Source organism: Dipodomys merriami, unplaced genomic scaffold, assembly GCF_024711535.1.
Source record: "Dipodomys merriami isolate MVZ:Mamm:240054 unplaced genomic scaffold, mDipMer1.0.p SCAF_6, whole genome shotgun sequence".
Lineage (NCBI taxonomy): Eukaryota > Metazoa > Chordata > Mammalia > Rodentia > Heteromyidae > Dipodomys > Dipodomys merriami.
In genome coordinates this window covers 2,557,805-2,578,520 of record NW_027206179.1, presented here as the reverse complement: position 1 = coordinate 2,578,520, position 20,716 = coordinate 2,557,805, and the positions used below count along the sequence as shown (strand labels likewise).

General features: G+C 39.4%; 1 protein-coding gene across 1 annotated transcript in view; it reads left to right on the top strand.

The window, feature by feature from the left end:
* The window catches only part of LOC138813625 (vomeronasal type-2 receptor 116-like), a 46,899-nt gene extending 41,115 nt beyond the window's left edge, over positions 1–5,784 (top strand). The window contains exons 7-10 of the mRNA XM_070002025.1: positions 54–863; positions 1,889–2,116; positions 3,088–3,211; positions 4,868–5,784. Coding sequence (XP_069858126.1) covers positions 54–863; positions 1,889–2,116; positions 3,088–3,211; positions 4,868–5,784 — 2,079 coding nt within the window. The remainder of the gene's footprint in view (positions 1–53; positions 864–1,888; positions 2,117–3,087; positions 3,212–4,867) is intronic.
* Positions 5,785–20,716: the final 14,932 nt, after the last annotated feature.

Here is a 20,716-nt window from a genome sequence, read left to right as displayed (position 1 = left end):
GATTTGACTATGACCATCCTCTTCCTGATGTTGTTTCCATTTGTTTCCTGTAGTTCACCTTTGGGACTTTTGATCCTCTCCTGAGTGACCATGGAAAGTTTGGTACTGTCTATCAGATGGCTGCCAAGGACTCAGGTCTAGCCCTGGCCATGGTCTCCTTGATGCTACATTTCAGCTGGAACTGGGTGGGACTATTCATCACCGAAGAAAACTATGGAATGTGGTTCCTCTCAGAAATGAGGGAAGAGATGGGCAAGAGTACAGTCTGCTTTGCCTTTGAGAATATGGTACCTTACAGTGTCCTTTCAGATTTATCAAATGATCTATCGATGCAGCGCCAGTTAATGGACTTATCAACCAATGTGATTATCATTTATGGGGACAGTACATTTCTATTAGGCTTTATTCTTAAATTTAGGCACTTTTTAATGACAGGCAAAGTTTGGGTCATGAACTCACCCTATGATGATGTGACTATTGCTAAAAGACATTTTCTGATTGACTCTTTCCATGCACCTATTATTTTCTCTCACCATCATAGAAATACTGCTGGGTTCACCAATTTTATTCTGACAGAGACCTTCTCCAAGAACTCAGCAAATAACTCCTTTCCCAGGTCATGGATTCAGTCTGTGTATAGCCTACTGATTAAGTCTGACTGCAGAGACTTGGGGCATTGTTCATACAATGCCACACTGCATTGGTTGCTGAGGCACATTTTTGACATGACCATGTCAGATGAGAGTTACAATATCTATAATGCTGTGTATGCCTTGGCCCATGCCCTCCACCAGATGTTTCTTCGTCACATGGAAGAGCCACCAGTGCACAATGGGCAACCCAGGGCATTTCTCTCTTTACAGGTAATGGCTTTGCTTTTGGGTGACGTACTCTAGGCATGTAGACTTTCTATAGAAGCTTTCATAGCAGATGGAACTAAGTCATCTGGCTCCATTTTGGAAAATAGAAGAAACATTGGGCCTGTCATGCTCTACATGAGTGAATATAGAGCTGTGAAGACAATGTTCTTGAAGAATGCTGCATCCATCAAAAGGAAGTGCTGTGTCTTCTGTCCCCATCCTCACTATGTGTGGGAAAAGCCATTCCCTTTTCAATATATCCAAATTGTCCTTGTAACTTTTTAAAATAACAGATCAAGGTGACTCATTCTTGAAAACCTAATATTGTCTGGACACAAGTGGCTCACACCTGTGGCTCACTCCTGACTACAGTTAACTATCAAAAAGCCAGAAGTGGAGCTGTGGCTCAATGGATAGAATACATACTTTGAAAAGAAAATAAAACCACCTCAATTTGAGTGCCTAAGCCCTGAGTTTGAGTCACAGGATAGACACACACACACACACACACACACACAGAGAGAGAGAGAGAGAGAGAGAGAGAGAGAGAGAGAGAGAGAGAGAGAGAGAGAGAGAGAGAGAGAGAGAGAGAGAGAGAGAGAGAGAGGGAGGGAGGGAGGGAGAACGAAGTCTTGCTTAAGAAAATTTTTCATAGTTGTCATAAATATTTTACTATCCTACTTAGTTTATTATTCACCTTATTTCAGACTGACTCTCTGATCACAATCATAGAATAAGTGATTGGAATGCAATTGAGAGTCTTTGAGGTGTGTCATATGATAATTCATTATTTTGTTAGATGTAGCTGGAGTTGCATTCCCTTGAAATAGAGTTTCTGCATCCCATCCTGGATAACCAGGCTTTAGAACTTGGTAACACTTTACTCTGCTGTGGGCCTGCATTTGATACAGTTGGTTGGATTCCTGTGGTGTGTGTGAATCAGGGGATGGGAATGAAGAGTAATCCATTGTTCTGGGGTTCTGTGATAACACTGGAAGCACTTCACCATACCGTAATGTCCCTTTTAGCTGCATCCCTTTTTGAAGAAGATTCAATTTACCAATCCTGTTGGAGACCAAGTGGTTTTGAATGAGGAAAGGAAATTGGAGGCAGAGTATGACATTAAGAGCTTTTGGAATTTTCCAGAAGGTCTGGGACAAAGGGTGAAAGTTGGCGAGTTTTCTTCATCTAGGCCATATGGTCAACAACTGATTTTGTTTGAAAATCTGATAGAGTGGCCCATAGGAATTACCAAGGTGGGTCATTTCTACTTTTTTTACTCTCTCCTTTTTAAAAAAAAGTGTTGTTATTTGGAAGTAGTTGTAGAAAGAGCTTACAATTTCCTTAGTCAGGTTACAATCACAATGCTTGTAGACAGTTTCACTACATCCTATTATCTCCCCCAGAGTTGTTTGTTTCTAAGCATAATGTCATAATCTATGTATAAATAAGCAATAAGCTTACCGTTTTTTATAAAGCTTGTTCAATAAAACTATGGTTAAGTCGTGTACATTTCACCACTTCCTGTTTCTGGAAGTTTCTTACTAACAGATTCATGGAGGCAATAGGGGAACATTTCATTATCAATATGTTGTTCTATGTTTGCATATTGAATATCATGAAAGCTAAATGCCACCTGTGAATCATCTTTCTAACACTGTGACCAAATACCTGAGGGAATCAAATGAGAAGGCAGAAGGGCTTTCTTTGCTTCTGCCTGGAGATTTCAGACCATGGTTGGGTAGATTGTTGCTTTTGGATCTGTGTTGACCCAGTTGTAATGAAAGGAGCATCTGCCAGTGAAGTTCACCCACCTCATGGCAGCTGGGAAGTCAAGAGAGTGAGATGTGAATAACCCTGGGTACAGCCGCACCTTCAAAGCACTTAGCCATGCTTTAGAGTGTGGATTTGAAGTTTCCCTGAGTGATGTTTTTCTCATGAGAGAAAACACATCATCACCTGATACAAGAATGGGATGCAGGGTTAACTCCCATTTCCTAATTTCCTAGGCTCCATGACTTCCTGATTGCATGAGGGGCTGGATGTTGAGGCCCCATATATTCTTCAGGTCATGTTACATGAAACTGTAAGAAGGCCCAATCAATTCATTGGTTGTATGTATTTAAAGATTTTGTGTTTCGATGATCTTTTTCCTTAAAGTACTCTAGTGTCTGGGATGTCAGATAAAAGGATGAATAGTCACTACCCTTCATCTGAATGTTCCCAGACTCCTCAGTCTGTCTGTACTGAGAACTGTGGTCCTGGATTCAGGAAGGCCTCTCTGGAGGGAAATGCTACCTGTTGCTTTGACTGCATTCTTTGCCCAGAGAATGAGATTTCAAATGCCACAGGTGAGTGTGTGACTTATAGGGTAATTCCCCATCTCTCCATCTTAACCTTCAGTCCATCCAAACCAGTGGAGTGATATACAATAAAACAGCAGGAACACACATGCACCTTCACCCAAAGTTCTGACTACCGTTAACCATACTTCTCCTTAGAAGAAACAACCCACTGCCCCTCCAATACAATACCCTGTTCCCCTCTCCTCGGTCACATGTTTTTGTATTTAAAGAAAGTATATAAAAAGAAAATATCAAGGATTAGTTGTTGATGTTTGAAATGACATGGAAATCTAAATGGAATTTTGGATGTAACACAGACTTTCATTTGTGAATGCTCATTGCCACTCTTTCCTAATTAAATGTTATTTTCTATTTAACACACCAAATAATACAAGGTGCTTTGGGGCTTTTTTGGTTTTTTTGTTATGATCACTCCATATCTGACAATGGCTCTAGGTTGACTAGCAATTACTCAAATATCATTGATTCAGAAGTAGTTCACCATCTCCATTTCGTGTCTCTTCTCCCTCCTCAAGCGGAGCTCTCTGAGATCCTCTCATATCAGTGGAGGAGCATTGTTCTTTTTTTAATACATTTTTAGTGTTAAAATCCTGTACAGAGTGCTTACATTTATATCGGTAAGGAAATGAGTACATTTCTTATTGAGTATTGTTGCCTCCTCCTTTGTTTTTTCTCTTACCATCCCTTCCTTCCAACCCCGAACTCATCCTCCCATAAATCAAATGCTCAGGAAGTTTGTGTTTAGGTTAAGGAGTCAGTTTAGTTTTGGATTAAACCTTCTTTTTATAAATTGAAGTGCTTGGGCTGATTCTATATTTTCCATTATTTCTTGAATGAGTAGCAGAGAGCCAGAGTGGTATGACCTGTCATGAATGTAGCAGGATGGCTAGGTAATTATATATTACACCTGTAATCCAAGTGACTCAGCCAATCGAGATTTGAGGATGGAGCTTCGATGCAATGATGAGCAGGAAACTCAGTAAAAATCTTTTCCACAATTAAGCACCAAAAGAGCTGGAATTCGAGGTGTGACTCAAGTGGTAGAGGGGTAGTTTTGAGAATGAATACTCTGGAAAAATTCCTAAGCGCAGAGTTCAAAGACTGGATGAAAGACAGAGAGACAGACAGACAGACAGACAGACAGACAGACAGACAGACAGAAAAAGAAAGAAAAAAGAAACATAGAAAGAAAGAAAGAAAGAAAGAAAGAAAGAAAGAAAGAAAGAAAGAAAGAAAGAAAGAAAGAAAGAAAGGAAGGAAGGAAGGAAGGAAGGAAGGAAGGAAGGAAAGAAAGAAAGAAAGAAAGAAAGAAAGAAAGAAAGAAAGAAAGAAAGAAAGAAAGAAAGAAAGAAAGTGAGGGAGAGAAAGAGAGATGAGGGGGGATGTGAAGGAGTGAGGGAGGGAAGGAAGGAAGAGAGATAAACAGAAAAAAGAGAAAGGGAAGAAGGAAAGAAGAAGAAATGTGTGAAAGAAAGAGAATTCACGTGAACGTATTTTGATACAGAGAGTTATACTTGTTGGTATTGAGAGCAATACAGGTCAACTGGTGAATAAGGGAAACTGAGCTGTTTGAGTAGAGGAGGATGTGAGGAAAGAGAAATCACTGATCGCAGACTAATAGTGATTCTCACTCCTCACCAGACATGGAACAGTGTGTCAGGTGTGCAGATCATCAATTTGCCAACATCCAGAGAAACCACTGCCTCATGAAAACTGAGAGCTTCCTGGCTTATGAAGACCCCTTGGGCATGGCTCTGATCTGCATGGCTCTCTGCTGCTCTGCACTAACAGCTGCTGTTCTTGGGGTGTTTATCAAGTACCAAGACACCCCTATTGTCAAGGCCAATAACCGGGCCCTCAGCTACATCCTGCTCATCTCCCTCACCTGCTGCTTCCTCTGTTCCTTGCTCTTCCTTGGCCGTCCCAACACAGCCACCTGCATCCTGCAGCACACCACATTTGCAGTGGTCTTCACTGTGGCTGTCTCCACGGTCCTGGCCAAGACCATCACTGTGGTTCTGGCCTTCTGGCTCACTGATCCAGGGAGAAGCATGAGACCGTGGCTGTTGTCCGGGGCTCCTAAACTCATCATCCCCATCTGCACCCTCATCCAAGTGACTCTCTGTGGTCTCTGGCTGGGAATCTCTCCTCCTTTTGTGGACATAGATGCACACTCTGAACATGGCCACATCATCATCCTGTGCAACATGGGCTCCCTCACTGCTTTCTACTGTGTCCTGGGATACCTGGGTGTCCTGGCCCTGGCCAGCTTCATTGTGGCTTTTCTGGTCAGGAACCTGCCTGACACCTTCAATGAGGCCAAGTTCCTGACCTTCAGCATGCTGATGTTCTGCAGTGTGTGGCTCACCTTCCTGCCTGTCTACCACAGCACCAAGGGGAAGGTCATGGTGGCTGTGGAGGTCTTCTCCATCTTGGCCTCCAGTGGAGGCCTCCTGAGCTGCATCTTTGCCCCCAAGTGTTACATCCTCTTGATAAGACCCGAGAGAAATTCACTGCACAGGTTTAGGGAGAGACCAACTGAAAGAAATAAATCTTAAGATGGACATAAATTTTGTCTAGAATGCTTGGAGGTTCTGAGACAAATCTATACAATTTGGGCAGTCAAAAACCATTTTAACTCATTCATTTTGCAGGTTGTGTTAGAGTTAGAGCAAGATTCCAACTAGACTGTCTAAATTTGTATTTCCTTCTGGATATCCTTTGCTTCCGCCAATGTAATCTTCCTTTTATGATATCAATCATCCTTTTGATTACAAATCTACTGTGATTCTTACTTTCCCTATATGTAGGCTATAACACTGCTTTAATATCACTATATTGCTCAGTTCACTGATATATGAACATTCATTTTGGTGAAAGTTTCCATGCTTTGATTACCATTACTTGAGTATATTTTCTGAGCTAGTTGTGTATTTCTGTTCAAATATTTGCTGTTCTTCAATATTACTGAGTGTATTTTCCTAGGAAATATCTCTCCCTCTCCCCTTCCGTACCTCTCTCTTCCTCTCTTCCTCTGTAACCCCCCCCCCTCTCTCTCTCTGCAACTCTCTCTCCCCTCCAGAATTTTAGATCAGGGTATTAAGCAGCACCAGTTTCCCATGGGAATCTCTATGAGTACTTTTTTCTGGCAAAAAGGGCCAGGGCATCCATGTGACTTAAGATGAACCACTGGAGGAATAGTTTGATTATTGGTCATTATTCCTCATGAGAAGGTGAAGGTACAGAGTGCATGATGGTCTGAGTTGAGCCTGGTCACCTCAGTCTCTAAGGATCCTCAATATTAATAGATAGCGAAAAGAAAAGGATCCCAAAAGAGGGGAAGAATACGTTAGATCATGCTCAGACTCAATATATGGCCATGTTCTTTAAATAGTACAAGAGAAGGAACAATCCAACCATTCAGAAGGCTCCTTGAAGAAATCAGAATCTGTTGCCTGCTTATTTGGACTTGAGGCTCCTTCACTTGCCATTTATCTTGTGTTTCTATGGCTTGTTCTTTCCCACTTGGAATTGGCAACAGAGCAGTCAATGAAAAACCTAGAAGATAGTTCTCAAAATGCTCTAGAAACACTACTGGCAATCATGCTGAATGAAAAAGGCCCATTTGGTGACAGAGTGCAAGGGAAAATCTATAAGGGAAAAAATGCGAATCCAGAGGTGAAAGAAGTTAAAGAAGGCCAAGAAGGGCCAGATGCTCTTAGTTGGACAGAGACAGGTGGTAATTGAGAAGGTCCTGAATTCTGCAGGGAGGTATAGCTCATCCCTGATGAGAAATAATGACCCCCTAGGTGTGACTAACATCTGGGACAACTGAGCCGAGTCTGTCAAGGCTCTGTAGCCCCAAGAAGCAAGAGGGTTAAGAAGGTGAGTGGAATGCTTGGTATTTACTTTTTTACAAATTCTTAAAAGGTATTTATTACTTTTTGTCAACTTAAAAAAATGTTTATGGTTATTATTAAAGGGATATCAGAGGGTTACAGTTACATAAGTCAGGTAAAAAATACATTTCTTTTTGGACAATGTCACCTCTTTCCTTGCTCTTTCCCAGTTTCTCCCTCTTTTCCCACACACAAGTTTTATATTTCCTTTGCCACAACTGCTGCATTTGTTCACTTTGTCCCTCCATTTCCTAATCAAATTGGAAAGTCCTCACCTCTTAATACTGTCATATTGGAGAAGACACTTTTAAATGACAGCAAGGAAAAAGCTGGAGGAAAAGCTGTAGATCTGAAGAAAGAAAAGTTCAGGTGGTAGAAAATCATTACCTTTTTAAAATCAGATGATAACAAAAATCAAAGCAATGCTTTAGAAAGACTGATTTAAAACTGTAATGCTGGAGAGGAGAATGAAATGAGAACAAACTGAAGAATAATTAAATTGAAGTAGAGATTTTGTATCTTTGCATGTTTATTATAAACAATGCGTGATATATATGTAATAGTGTGGCAGATTTTGCTAGTTTCTGGAATTTAAGTCTAAACTATAAACATACAAATAACTAACTAAAAATGGTACACTTGGGGGAGGATTCAGAGGATACAGACCCTTTGAACAACTACTGATCAGGTTGTTTGATATTTGGCTCAGCTGAAAGGCTGAAGAGAAGGACGTCATATTGAAGAAGAAAACTAGGGGACAGGTTGTGAGTGGTCAAGTCCTGTTTTAGGATTTGGTCAAATTAATGGCGGCAGTCTCTAAATCCTTGAGGCATATTGTCTGGGTTATTTGCTGAGCCTGGAGAGTATCTGGATCTTTCCTAGGTGAAGGCAAAGATAGGCCTTGAGGTAATAGGTAATGGGATAATAAAGAAGGTGTCGTTTAAATCAAAAACTAAAAAGATTGGGGAGTTTGGAGAACATGTGCGACACAAGGGTTGGATAAATGAGAACAGATGAGATAACTATGATTAATTTTTGAGGGTCCTGAAGCAAACAGTAGGAGCCATTAGGGTTTTTTTAATTCCTAAAATCGGGGTTTGTGGGAGAGTGAATGGGAATTAGGAGAGAGGCAAAAAGAAGCTGAAGGATAATGGGCTTTAGCCCTCAACAGGTAGCAGGAAAGAGGAGATACTCATTTGTGGTGAAAAAGGGATGTGAAAAGCTTTAAGGGAAATAAGAACTTGGTCATTCTGGGAGGGAATGGGGAAGAGGTTCTTGAAATGTCCCAAACTAAGGGAATTTACTTCTAGAAGGGGATTTGGGGGAGCAGCGGATTGGGTTTATTTCACCTAACATCAACTTATCTGACCTTTTCTGCTTGTCTGAGACATATACTAGTTATTGCAAATAAGGGAAACCATGGGACCTAAGTTTCTTTGGGCCTGCCTTACTTCAATTAATATAATTTTTTCCACGTCTTTCCATTTCCTAACAAACAGGACAATTGGTTCTAATGGAGGCATAGAATTCCATTTGTGTATGTGTGTGTGTGTGTGTGTGTATATAGATAGATAGATAGATAGATAGATATACACATGAATATATACATGAATGGATCAAGAAAATGTAATATATATTATAATATATATATAACATATATTACATATTGTATAATATATTTTATATTATACAATATGTAATATATATAATATACATAATATAACCTCAGTACATGAATGGATCAAGAAAATGTAATATATATTTATAATATTATATAATATGCATATTATATACATTATATATAACATATATTATATATAATATTATATAATATATTATATAATATGTTATATATATTATATATTTTATATGATATATAAAATATTTATATTATATATTTTATATAATATATATTATAATATACATATAATATTATATATTATTTTATACATATATATATATTACATTTTCTTGATTCATTCATGTACTGAGGGGCATCTGGGTTGGATCTATACCTTGGCTATGGTAAATAATGCTGCAATAAATATTGTTGTGTTAGTAGCTTTAGTATGGTCTTGTTTGTGATCTTTCAGGGGGCAAATACCCAAAAGTGGGATCGCTGTGTCATAGGGAAGCTCTATGTGGAGTCTTTTGAGTAACCTCCATACTACTTTCCAAGGTTGTTAAACAAGTTTACACTACCACCAATAATGCAGTAGGATCCCCTTCTGTCCACATCCCCTCCAAGACTTGTTGTTATTAGAATTCTTGATTATAGCCATTCTAACTAGGGTGAGGTGGAAACTTAATGTTGTTTTGATTTGCATTTTATGGCTAGGGAGGTTGAGTATTTCTTCGTGTGTCTATTAGCCTCCTTCTTTCCTCTTCCAAGAAGTTTCTCTGTAAGACTCTTGCCCACTTATTTATTGGGCCGTTGTTTCTTTGAGGATTTGTTGTTGAGGGCTTTAATGTTTTAAGTTCAGGTATATTTTAAGTATGAGACCCTTGTCCATTGTATGGCTAGTGAAGATCTTTCTGTATTACTCTTTGAATAGCTTCCTCATGTTCACACAATTCCTGTAATTGTCTGACTGTTCTCAGCTTGCTCACACAATTCCTGTGTTTCTCTTTGACTGTTCTCAGCCAGCTCAGGCAATTCCTGTATTTCTGTTAGACTGTTCTCAACCTGCCAACGCAGTTCCTGTACTAATCTTTGAGTAGCTTCCTCATGCTCACGAGATTCCTGTTAATCTTTGGTTTGCCTCCTCTTGTTCCCTATCATGCTCACACTGAGTCCTTTGCAGGTTTTCAATCATTTCATTCACCATGTTTACCAGTAGTGTTTGTAGAGCTTTTTGGAAAAATCCCTTCTGGATTATTTATTAAATGTTCTGTCACCTCATTATCATGAGTGGGAGCTGAGATACCCAGATTTGCCATTCTTCTTGTGTTTCTCTGGCTTGTTCTGCCTATTTGGTTTGAAACTAACTCCAATTTTGTGCTAGAACACTATTTTAAGGCAACCATCAACCAGAGTCCTGTAGTTGCACAGTCAAAAAGCTGCAGATACAATCTAGTTCAACAGATACAATCTATTCAACATCAAATAACTATGGGTAAATGGGCTAAGAACAGCACAGAAGGATTTGGCAGAAATTTATTAGATTTAGGGAGAAATATGAGGAAAAATAGGATTAGATGGATGTGTAGAGGTAAAAGGAGAGTGAATTTAACCAAATCCTAATCTCAGAGAGGGAACTGGATTGGACAGATCATAGGAGAAAGATTTAAAAAAAGAAAAACTGGAAACACAAAAATTTTAATTTAAAAATTGAAAACCTTAAAATTATTTAAGTTTAAAGAAATGATATTTGAGAAGAAAAGGATAGGATGAAAGGAAGGAAGGGATAGAAAGGAAACATGAAAAACTAAAAAATAAAATTCTTAAAATTGGTTACTTGAAAATTATATGGGTTAAAGAAATAATACTGCTGTTAAAGGAGTTAAGCCTAAGAGGTTGTGAAATGAGTGATAAATTCCCAGATTAAGTATGTACACAATGAGCAATAAGGTCTAATAACTGATGACAGGTAAATAGTTGGAGGTGAGCAGAACAGCAATTAAGTCACAGAAGAAAGAAAGAGAGTTAAAAAAATAAAAAGAATTTTTAAAAAGACCAAAAGGGCCGGGTGCTGGTGGTTCACGCCTGTAATTCTAGCTACTCAGGAGGCTGAGATCTGAGGATCGCGGTTCAAAGCCAGCCCAGGCAGGAGAGACCGTGAGACTCCTATCTCCAATAAACCACCAGAAAACCGGGAGTGGTGCTGTAGCTCAAGTGGTAGAGCGCTCGCCTTGAGCTGAGGAGCTGAGGGACAGCGCCCAGGCCCAGAGTTCAAGCCCCACGACCAACAAAAAAAAAAAAAGACCAAAAGGTTAAAGGAGATTTTAAGAAAGCACACACACCTAAAATAAAAATTATGAGAAAAAAAGATTAATAGAAAAAATTATAAAAATAAAAATTAAAAAATAGGTAGAAAAAAGAGTTCTTTGATTTTGGGGGATGGGGCGGGGAGTAATTGGAAGAACCTGTATCTTCCCTGTGTCCATAACCAGTCTCTTGGTAGAATCTGTGGTCTGCTTGTGGTGTTTTATTTTCCTGTGGCTTGATTGGTTTCATAAGTCAGTTTGTTTGATCAGGCAGAAAAATGCTCTGCTTTACCCAGGATTTTGTGATAATCCTCCCAGGCTAGTTCACAGGGAAGGAGATCTACTTTGAGTATCACAAAAGAGGGAGCTGGCTGTTTCCTCTAATTTGGAGATGCTGTGATGAGGCTAGGTTCTGGGTAGGTTTGAGTCCTTTCAGCAAACAGTTGCTTTTCCCTGAAGGGCTAGCTCCTGAGACACTCACAGAGCCCAGCCTGGAGCCATTCTCAGGGTTTATGTTTACTGAGTTTCAATTGTTTGTCTAGGCTGCTGTAGGGAGGGACAGCCTCTGGCTCTGTTTACCCAGTGAAGAAAGTCTCTCTTCCGGGGCAGAGCTGACTCTGCTTGGGCAGCATGACGTTCTCTTCAGTGGAGCTGAGTCTGGCAGGTCAGGTCAGTGTCCTGGGACCTGATAATGGCTACCATTGTTTTCTTCCAAGGCCTGTGTTGAAGCTACCTACTCAGCAAGGCCTTTGTCAGTATCAAAGATGGAGATCTCCGGTGGTGGGGGAGGGGTGGCCTTCCCTCCTCTGTTCCCTGAAGAGTGAGGATGTCAGGGTACTATTCATGCCACAGTATTGGTTCCTGGGAGGTCTCTGGCCTGTGATCTGCAGGATGAAGATATCTGTTCCTTGTCACTTCTTACTGGTGTCGAGTAGAATCTGCTCACGCACTGCATCTGGAGCCTTTGTCCCAAAATCTCTCTGTTGGTATGTTAGCTACTGTTGCTGCCACCACAGCCACTGCTGCAGCCAGAGCCACAGATACAAGCAAGTGCTCAGATATGTCTCCTGGCCTGGATTTTCCCACTCTGGCCAAACTCTCTGTACTGTAATGGCACACTTGGTGTGATTCTCTAGCCAAGGGCTGTTCACGGGAACACTAAAACTGTTTTCTATGTGAGAGCTTGTTTAGCCTCTAGCTTCCCCTCTGACATCTTCCTCTGAATCCTCAACATATTGTCTTTTAAAGGAGGAGTCAGGAGAAGATGGCAGATTAGAAGCACCAACACTTTTTTGGTTGGGTGGGAGGAATAGGTCGTATGTTTTAAACTCTGAGCTTTGGGGCATTCCCTGTGCTCTTCAGCTCAAGGTGAGAGCTCTAACACTTGAAACACAGAGACAAATGCGGTTTTCTAGTGATTTATTGGAGATAAAAGTCTCACAAACTTTCCTTCCCTGGCTGGCTTTGAACTGCAAGCCTCAGATCTCAGCCTCCTGAGTAGCTAGGATTACAGGTGTGAGCCACATTTGGCCAGCTGCACCAACACTTTTGTCCCCATGAATGTGAAGAATCAATATACATAGGAAAGAAAACAGAGCTGTGGTTCAAGTGTTAGAAGGTATTGAGCAGAAAAATTCAGGGACAGAGCCCAAGCCCACAGTTCAACCCCCAGAACAACCTCAAAAAAAAAAAAAAACACAAGAAAAACAGAAAATTCTATACTGTATGGAAAAAATATAGGAAGAGCATTGAGAATCTCAACAAGAGATAAGATCCACATGGTTATCTCAATAAATGCAGAATAAGCATTTGACAAGATCCAACACCCATATATGATGAAGGCTCTGGAAAATCTAGGAATCCAGGGAACATTCCTCATTACAATAAAGGCTATATATGACAAACCTACAGCCAGCATTATAATTAATGGTGAAAAACTAAAGCCATTTTCTCTTAATTCAGGAATGAGACAGAGATGTCCACTCTCCACCACTCTTCAATTGAATATTAGAATGCCTAGCTACAGCAATAAGACAAGATGCAAACATACAAGGGATCCAAATAGGGAAAGATGAAGTAAAACTCTCCCTCTTTGGAGATGAAATTATCTTCTATTTAAAGAATCCCAAGAGGGGGGGAGAGATTTGGTAGAGGGGGAGAGGAGGGAAGGGGAAAGGATAGGAAGAGGAAACAAAGGAGGAGGCTACAATGCTTGATAAGAAATGTACTAATTATCTTGCCCATCTTTACAGTATTTTTACTATTAAAAAAAAAGAATCTAACGACTCCAATCCCAATTTTCTTGAGCTGACTTAAAACATTTGGCAAAGTAGAAGGGTATAAAATTAACCCTCAAAAATCAATGGCTTTCCTGTATGCCAACAATCAGAAAAGCATGGCTGAAATCAGGAAAGCAACTCCATTTGTAATAGACCCACAAAAAAATAAAATAACTAGGAATTCACAAAAAAAGTGAAGGATCTCTATGATGAAAATTTTAAAAATCTGAAAAAGGAAATCAAAACAGAACTTAGAAAGTGGAAACACCTCCCTTGTTCCTGGATTGGAAGGATCAATATCTGAAAATGGCAATACTGGGGCTGGGAAGGTGGCTCAGTGGTAGAGCGCTTGCCTTGCATGCATAAGCCCCTGGGATCGATTCCTCAGCAAGACATAAGAAAAGAAGAAAAAATTCGGAAGTGGCACTGTGGCTAAAGTGGTAGAGCGCTAGCCTTGAGCTGAAGAGCTGAGGAACAACGCCCAGGCCCAGAGTTCAGCCCCAAACAGGACCCTCCCCCACCCAAAAAAAAAGACAAAATGTCAATATTTCCCAAAGCTATCTACAAATTCAATGTGATACCTATAAATATTCCAACCTCATTCTTCAAGGAGATAGAAGAGGCAATCCAAACATTCATATGGAACAATAAAAGACCCCAAATAGCAAAAACAATCCTTAACAGAAAGAATTGTGCTGGAGGAATATCAATACAAAATTTCAAACTCTACTAAAAAGCCATAGTAATCAAAAGAGGTTGGAACGTTCACAAGAACAGACCTCAGGACCAAAGAAATAGAATTGAAAACCCAGAAATGAACCTACAGACATATAGCGACCTAATCTTCAATAAGAGAGCTAAAAAAATAGAAGGGAAGAAAGACAGCCTCTTCAGTAAATGGTGATGGCAAAATTGGTAAACTGTTCGTAGAAACCTAAAGGTAAATTCTTATATGTCACCCTGCACCAGAATCAACTCCAAATGGATCAAAGACCTTGGAATCAAAGCAGAGACTCTGAAAACATTACAGGATTGAATAGGAGAAACCCTAGGTCTCCTTGGCTCAGGCTGAAATTTTCTGAATAGAGACCCGGAAATACAACAAATCAAAGAAAGGTTGAAAAAATGAGATTGCATGAAATTGCAGAGCTTCTGCATGGCAAAGGATGGCAAAACTAACAAGATAAATAGAAAGCCCACTGTTTGGGAGAGCAAGATGCCACACAACGGACAAAGGTCTCATATCTAAAGTATACCTGGAAATCAAAAAATTAAATCCCCCAACAACAAATCCTCAAAGAAACAACTGCCCAATAAATAAGTGGACTAAAGACTTAAAGAGAAACTTCTCTGAAGAGGAAAGAAGGATGGCCAATAGACACATGAAGAAATGCTCAACCTCCCTAGCCCTAAAAGAAATGCAAATCAAAACAACATTGAAACACCACCTCGGCCCACTTAGAATGGCAAAACTCAAGAACTCTAATAACAAAAGATGCTGGAGGGGATGTGGACAGAAGGGAACCTTACTTCATTATTGGTGGGAATGTAAACATGTTCAACCACTTTGGAAAGTAGTATGGAGGTTCCTCAGAAGACTCCACATAGAGCTCCCCTAAGACCCAGCAATCCCACTTTTGGGCATTTACCCAAATGATCACAAACAATACCATATTAACGTTAGCAGTACAACTATGTTTAATGCAGCATTATTTACCATAGCAAAGACATGGAACAAACCCACATGCCCCTCAGTTGATAAATGGATCAAGAAAATGTGGTACGGAAACAACCAAGATTCAGAATATTATAAGGAAATACTTCTCAAAACTTTATGCTAATAAGTTTGAAAACGTGACAGAAATGGACCTTTTCCTAGCAAATATTGACATGCCAAAACTAAACCAAGATGAGTTAAACTATCTTAACAGGCCCATATCAAGCTCTGAAATAGAAACAGCAATAAGAGACCTCCCAGCTAAGAAAAGTCCAGGAACAGATGGTTTTACAGCGGAATTTTACAATGCCTTCAAAGCAGAGCTCACACCAATACTCCTCCAACTCTTCAACGAAATTGAAAGAGAAAGTTCACTACCGAACACATTCTATGAAACCATCATAACCCTCATCCCAAAATCAGGCAGGGACTCATCAAAGAAAGAGAACTACAGACCCATTTCTTGGATGAATATTGATGCAAAACTTCTCAACAAAATTTTGGCCAATCGACTTCAACAATTCATCCAAAAAATCATACACCATGATCAAACAGGATTCATTTCAGGGGTGCAAAGCTGGTTCAATATACGCAAATCAATTAATATTATTCATCACATCAACAGGAGCAAGAATAAGAACCACATGGTTATCTCAATAGATGCAGAAAAAGCATTCCACAAGATCCAACACCCCTTCATGATGAAGGTTTTGGAAAAATTAGGAATCCATGGAACATTCCTCAATACAATAAAGGCTGTATATGACAAACCTACAGCCAGCATTTTACTCAATGGTGAAAAACTAAAGCCATTTCCTCTTAACTCAGGAACAAGACAAGGATGCCCACACTCTCCACTCCTCTTCAATCTAGTATTAGAATGCCTATCTACAGCAATAAGACAAGATGCAGACATAAAGGGGATCCAAATAGGGAAAGAAGAAATAAAACTCTCCCTCTTTGCAGATGACATGATCTTGTATTTAAAGAATCCCATAGACTCCACTCCCAAATTACTCAAGCTGATTCAAAACTTTGGCAAAGTAGCAGGTTATAAAATTAACCCCCCAAAATCAATGGCTTTTCTGTATGCCAACAATGAGAAAAGTGTGGCTGAAATTAGGAAAGCAACTCCATTTGTAATAGCCCCACAAAAAATAAAATACCTAGGAATTAACTAAAGAAGTGAAGGACCTCTATGATAAAAACTTTAAAATCTTGAAAAAGGAAATCAACACAGAACTAAAAAATTGGCAAAGCCTCCCATGCTCCTGGATTGGAAAGATTAACATCATGAAAATGGCAATACTTCCCAAGGCTATCTACAAATTCAATGCAATACCTATCAAAATTCCAACCTCATTCTTCAAGGAAATAGAAGAGGTAATCCAAAAATTCATATGGAACAATAAAAAACCCCGAATAGCAAAAACGCTCCTCAGCCGAAAGAACACTGCTGGAGGAATATCAATACCAAATTTCAAACTCTACTATAAAGCCATAGTAATCAAAACAGCTTGGTATTGGCATAAGAACAGACCTCAGGACCAATGGAATAGAATTGAAAATCCAGAAATGAACCTACAGACCTATAGCCATCTAATCTTCGATAAGGGAGCTAAAACAATAGAATGGAAGAAAGACAGCCTCTTCAGTAAATGGTGCTGGCAAAATTGGTTTACTACATGTAGAAAACTAAAGCTAGATCCTTATATATCACCCTGCACCAGAATCAACTCCAAATGGATCAAAGACCTTGAACTCAAAGCAGACACTCTGAAAACATTACAGGATGGAATAGGAGAAACCCGAGGTCTCCTTGGCTCAGGCCGAAATTTTTTGAATAGAGACCCGGAAACACAACAAATCAAAGAAAGGTTGGACAAATGGGATTTCATAAAGTTGCAGAGCTTTTGCAGGACAAATGACATAGCAAGCAGGATCAATAGAAAGCTCACGGATTGGGAGAAGATCTTTACTAGCCATACAACGGACAAGGGTCTCATATCTAAAATATACTTGGAACTCAAAAAATTAAACCACCCAACAACAAATCCTCAAAGAAACAACTGCCCAATAAATAAGTGGGCTAATGACTTAAAGAGAAACTTCTCTGAAGAAGAAAGAAGGATGGCCAATAGACACATGAAGAAATGTTCAACATCCCTAGCCATAAAAGAAATGCAAATCAAAACAACATTGAGATATCACCTCACCCCAGTTAGAACGGCAAAAATCAAGAACTCTAACAACAACAGATGCTGGAGGGGATGTGGACAGAAAGGAACCTTACTTCATTATTGGTGGGAATGTAAACTTGTTCAACCACTTTGGAAAGCAGTATGGAGGTTCCTCAAAAGACTTCACATAGATCTCCCCTATGAGCCAGCAATACCACTTTTGGGAATTTACCCAAATGTTTACAAACAAGGCCACACTAAAGCTACCAGCATAACAATGTTTATTGCAGCATTATTTACCATAGCTAAGATATGGAACCAACCCAGATGTCGCTCAGCAGATGAATGGATCAAGAAAATGTGGTATATATACACAATGGAATTCTATGCCTCCATCAGAAAGAATGACATTGCCCCATTTGTTAGGAAATGGAAAAACTTGGAAAAAATTATATTAAGTGAAGTAAGCCAGGCCCAAAGAAACATAGGTCCTATGGTTTCCCTTATTAGCAATATCTTGTATATGTATGAGTGAAGCGGAAAAGGTCAGATAATGTGAGGTCAGGAAAATGAACCCTTAGATATGTATTTCAATGTTTTTTTTTCTTTCATGCATGTGTTTCTAACGCATTTATAAGATTATCTCTTTGTTGCTTTGTATGTCTCTCCCCCACAGTATAACCCCTGCTTTCACTATATTTGATGTCAGTATAACTTGTGGAGGAGATGGGGAAAAACCAGTTGTTTAAGGATACAGGTGGACCTGTTGCAACAATGAGAAGTACAAGATGTCATGTCCAAAACGAGCTTTATAACGTCGGTGCCGGGGAGGGGGGAGAGGAGGAGAAGGATTGGGATTGGGGGGTAGGGGGGAGGCTGGGAAGGGATGTGAAGGGTCAACAAAGGAGGAGGCTGCAATGCTTGGTAAGAAATGTACGCATTATCCTGCCCATGTAATTGTAACCCCTCTGTACAGTATGTTCACAAATAAAATTAAATTAAATTAAAAAAAAAAGAAAATGTGGTATATATACACAATGGAATTCTATGCCTCAATCAGAAAAAATAACATTTCCCCATTTGTTAGGAAATAGAAAGACGAGGAAAAAATTATATTAATTGAAGTAAGCCAGGCCCAAAGAAACATAGGTCCCATGGTTTCCCTTATGTGCAATAACTAGTAAATGACTGAGACAAGCAAAAAGGGCAGATAACTTTAAGTTAGGTGAAATGAACCCAAAGATAAGTATTCAAATATTTGTGCTTTCATGCAATTGTTTCTTACATATTTATAAGATTATTTCTTCATTGCTTTGTATGTCCTTCCCCCACGGTATTACCCCTGCTTTCACTGTATTTGATGTTGGTATAATTTGTGAAGAGGAAGGGAAAAAACAAATCATTTAAACAGGGATACAGGTGGAGCCATTGCAATAATGAGATGCACATGTTGCTATGTCAAAAAGGAACTTTACAACTTTAATGGGGAGTGAGGAGGGTTGGGTTGGGGACCGGGGGAAGATGACAAGGGATGGGGAGGGGAAACAAAGTAGGAGACTACAATGCTTGAAAAGAAATGTACTCATTATCTTGCCCAGGTAATTGTAAACGCTCCGTACATTATTTTCACAATAAAAAAAAAGAAAAAGAAAAAGAAAAACGAACTTTGAAACTTTGCCAATTGAGGGGTGGGGACGAATGGAAGTGGGACAAGGGAAGGGATGAGTAGGAGAAGCAAAGGAGGAGGCTACAATTCTTGATACGAAATGGACTCATTATCTTACCTATGTAATTGCAACCCCTCTGTATGATATTTTCACCAAAAAGAAAGGAAAGAAAAAGAAAGGAAGTTAGACAGAAATAAGCTCCCTTGTATAAAATTGGGCCCACTGCCAAAATGGGTTACTTTCCAATTCAGTCCAGGAAATAATAATTAGAAAAGGTGACTTCTTATACATCCTAAGCTTAATGAAGGAGCTTTAACAATTGTTCTGAGACTAAAGAATGCTATTTATAATTGAGTTAACAGAAATTGAAAATTGGAAACTTGATCACACCATTCAGGGAATTTGGTTAACTCTCCTTTTATTAATCTTGAAGATGCATCTCAAGTCTTTTAGAGGCTTACATGTAGAGAAGTCCTGTGAGACCTTGTGTCTACATGAATCTGAAACCTGAGATTGGGGATGAAAATATCAAGTTTTTATTCTAGAAATGTGTGTCCAAGAGGTAACAACAGACAATTTTACAGCTGTGGGAATACTGAGACGAACTGAACAGGATCACTTCCATTTAGGTAAAAGTTGATCTGAAGAAATTTGAGCATAGAAGGGATCCAAGCCATTCTTGGGTGGGGATTCTTCTTAAAACTTTTTATTTTATTGTAAAGATGCTGTACAGAGGGTTACAGTGACATCAGTAAGGTAATGAGTACTTTTCTAGTCCAACATTATTACCCCTCCTTTGTTTTTCTCCTACCATACCTTCCATCTCCCACTTCCCTCACTCCTCTCTCCCCCAAATACGTGCATTTCCAACATAGTGTCTTGTGAATATCATTGTTGCAATGGGTCATCCTGTGTCTTTCGTTCACAATTTTCTTATTCCCACTTCCCCTCCCCAAATTTGATAAATGTATATACATGATTCAAGGTACTTAAATCAAATACAGTGACAACAGGGATATGCCATAGGAGAAAGAACATACATAAGAAACAAAAAATCACACAGTACATTAAAAACAACAACAAAGAAAAACCTCATGTGTCTGTACCTTGGGGTTCATTTTGCTGAGCATCATTTTATATGGTCATATGTCCATAATTTTTGAGCTTTTCAGATCATCTGATAAGATTAGCCTAGACATATACCAAAATTACAATTAAGGGAAACCATGGGACCTATATTCTTTGGGTCTGGCATACTTTACTTAATATGATTTTTTCCAAGTCTTTCCATTTTCTAGAAAATTGGGCAGTGTCATTCTTCCTGATGGAGGCATAAAACACCAGTGTGTGTGTGTGTGTGTGTGTGTGTGTGTGTGTGTGTGTGTGTGTGTGTGTGTGTGTGTGTGTGTGTGTGTGTGTGTGTGTCACATTTTCTTGATCCATTCATCTACTAAGGGGCATCTGGATAGGTTCTATATCTTAGCTGTGGTGAATAATGCTTCTATAAACATAGTTGTGCTGGTAGTCAAGCCATTTTCCTACAGCAGAGCACTACAGCCTGCTTAGCACTCTGGTGTGCAAAAGCATGTCCCTGGTTGACTGGAGAACCTGACCTGTGGTGACCATTACACTGCATATCAGCCTTCTGTGAAGCTTCCCAGAAATCTTTCAATGGGGACAAGATCTTAGATCCATGATTAATTGGGGTTTTACAATACCAAGAAAGAATATTTAGAAGGTATATGAATACTGCTTTACATCTGTGTGTGAGCTTTATTAGAGCCAAATGGCCTGATGTCCTATTTGGGGCTTGTGAGAAGA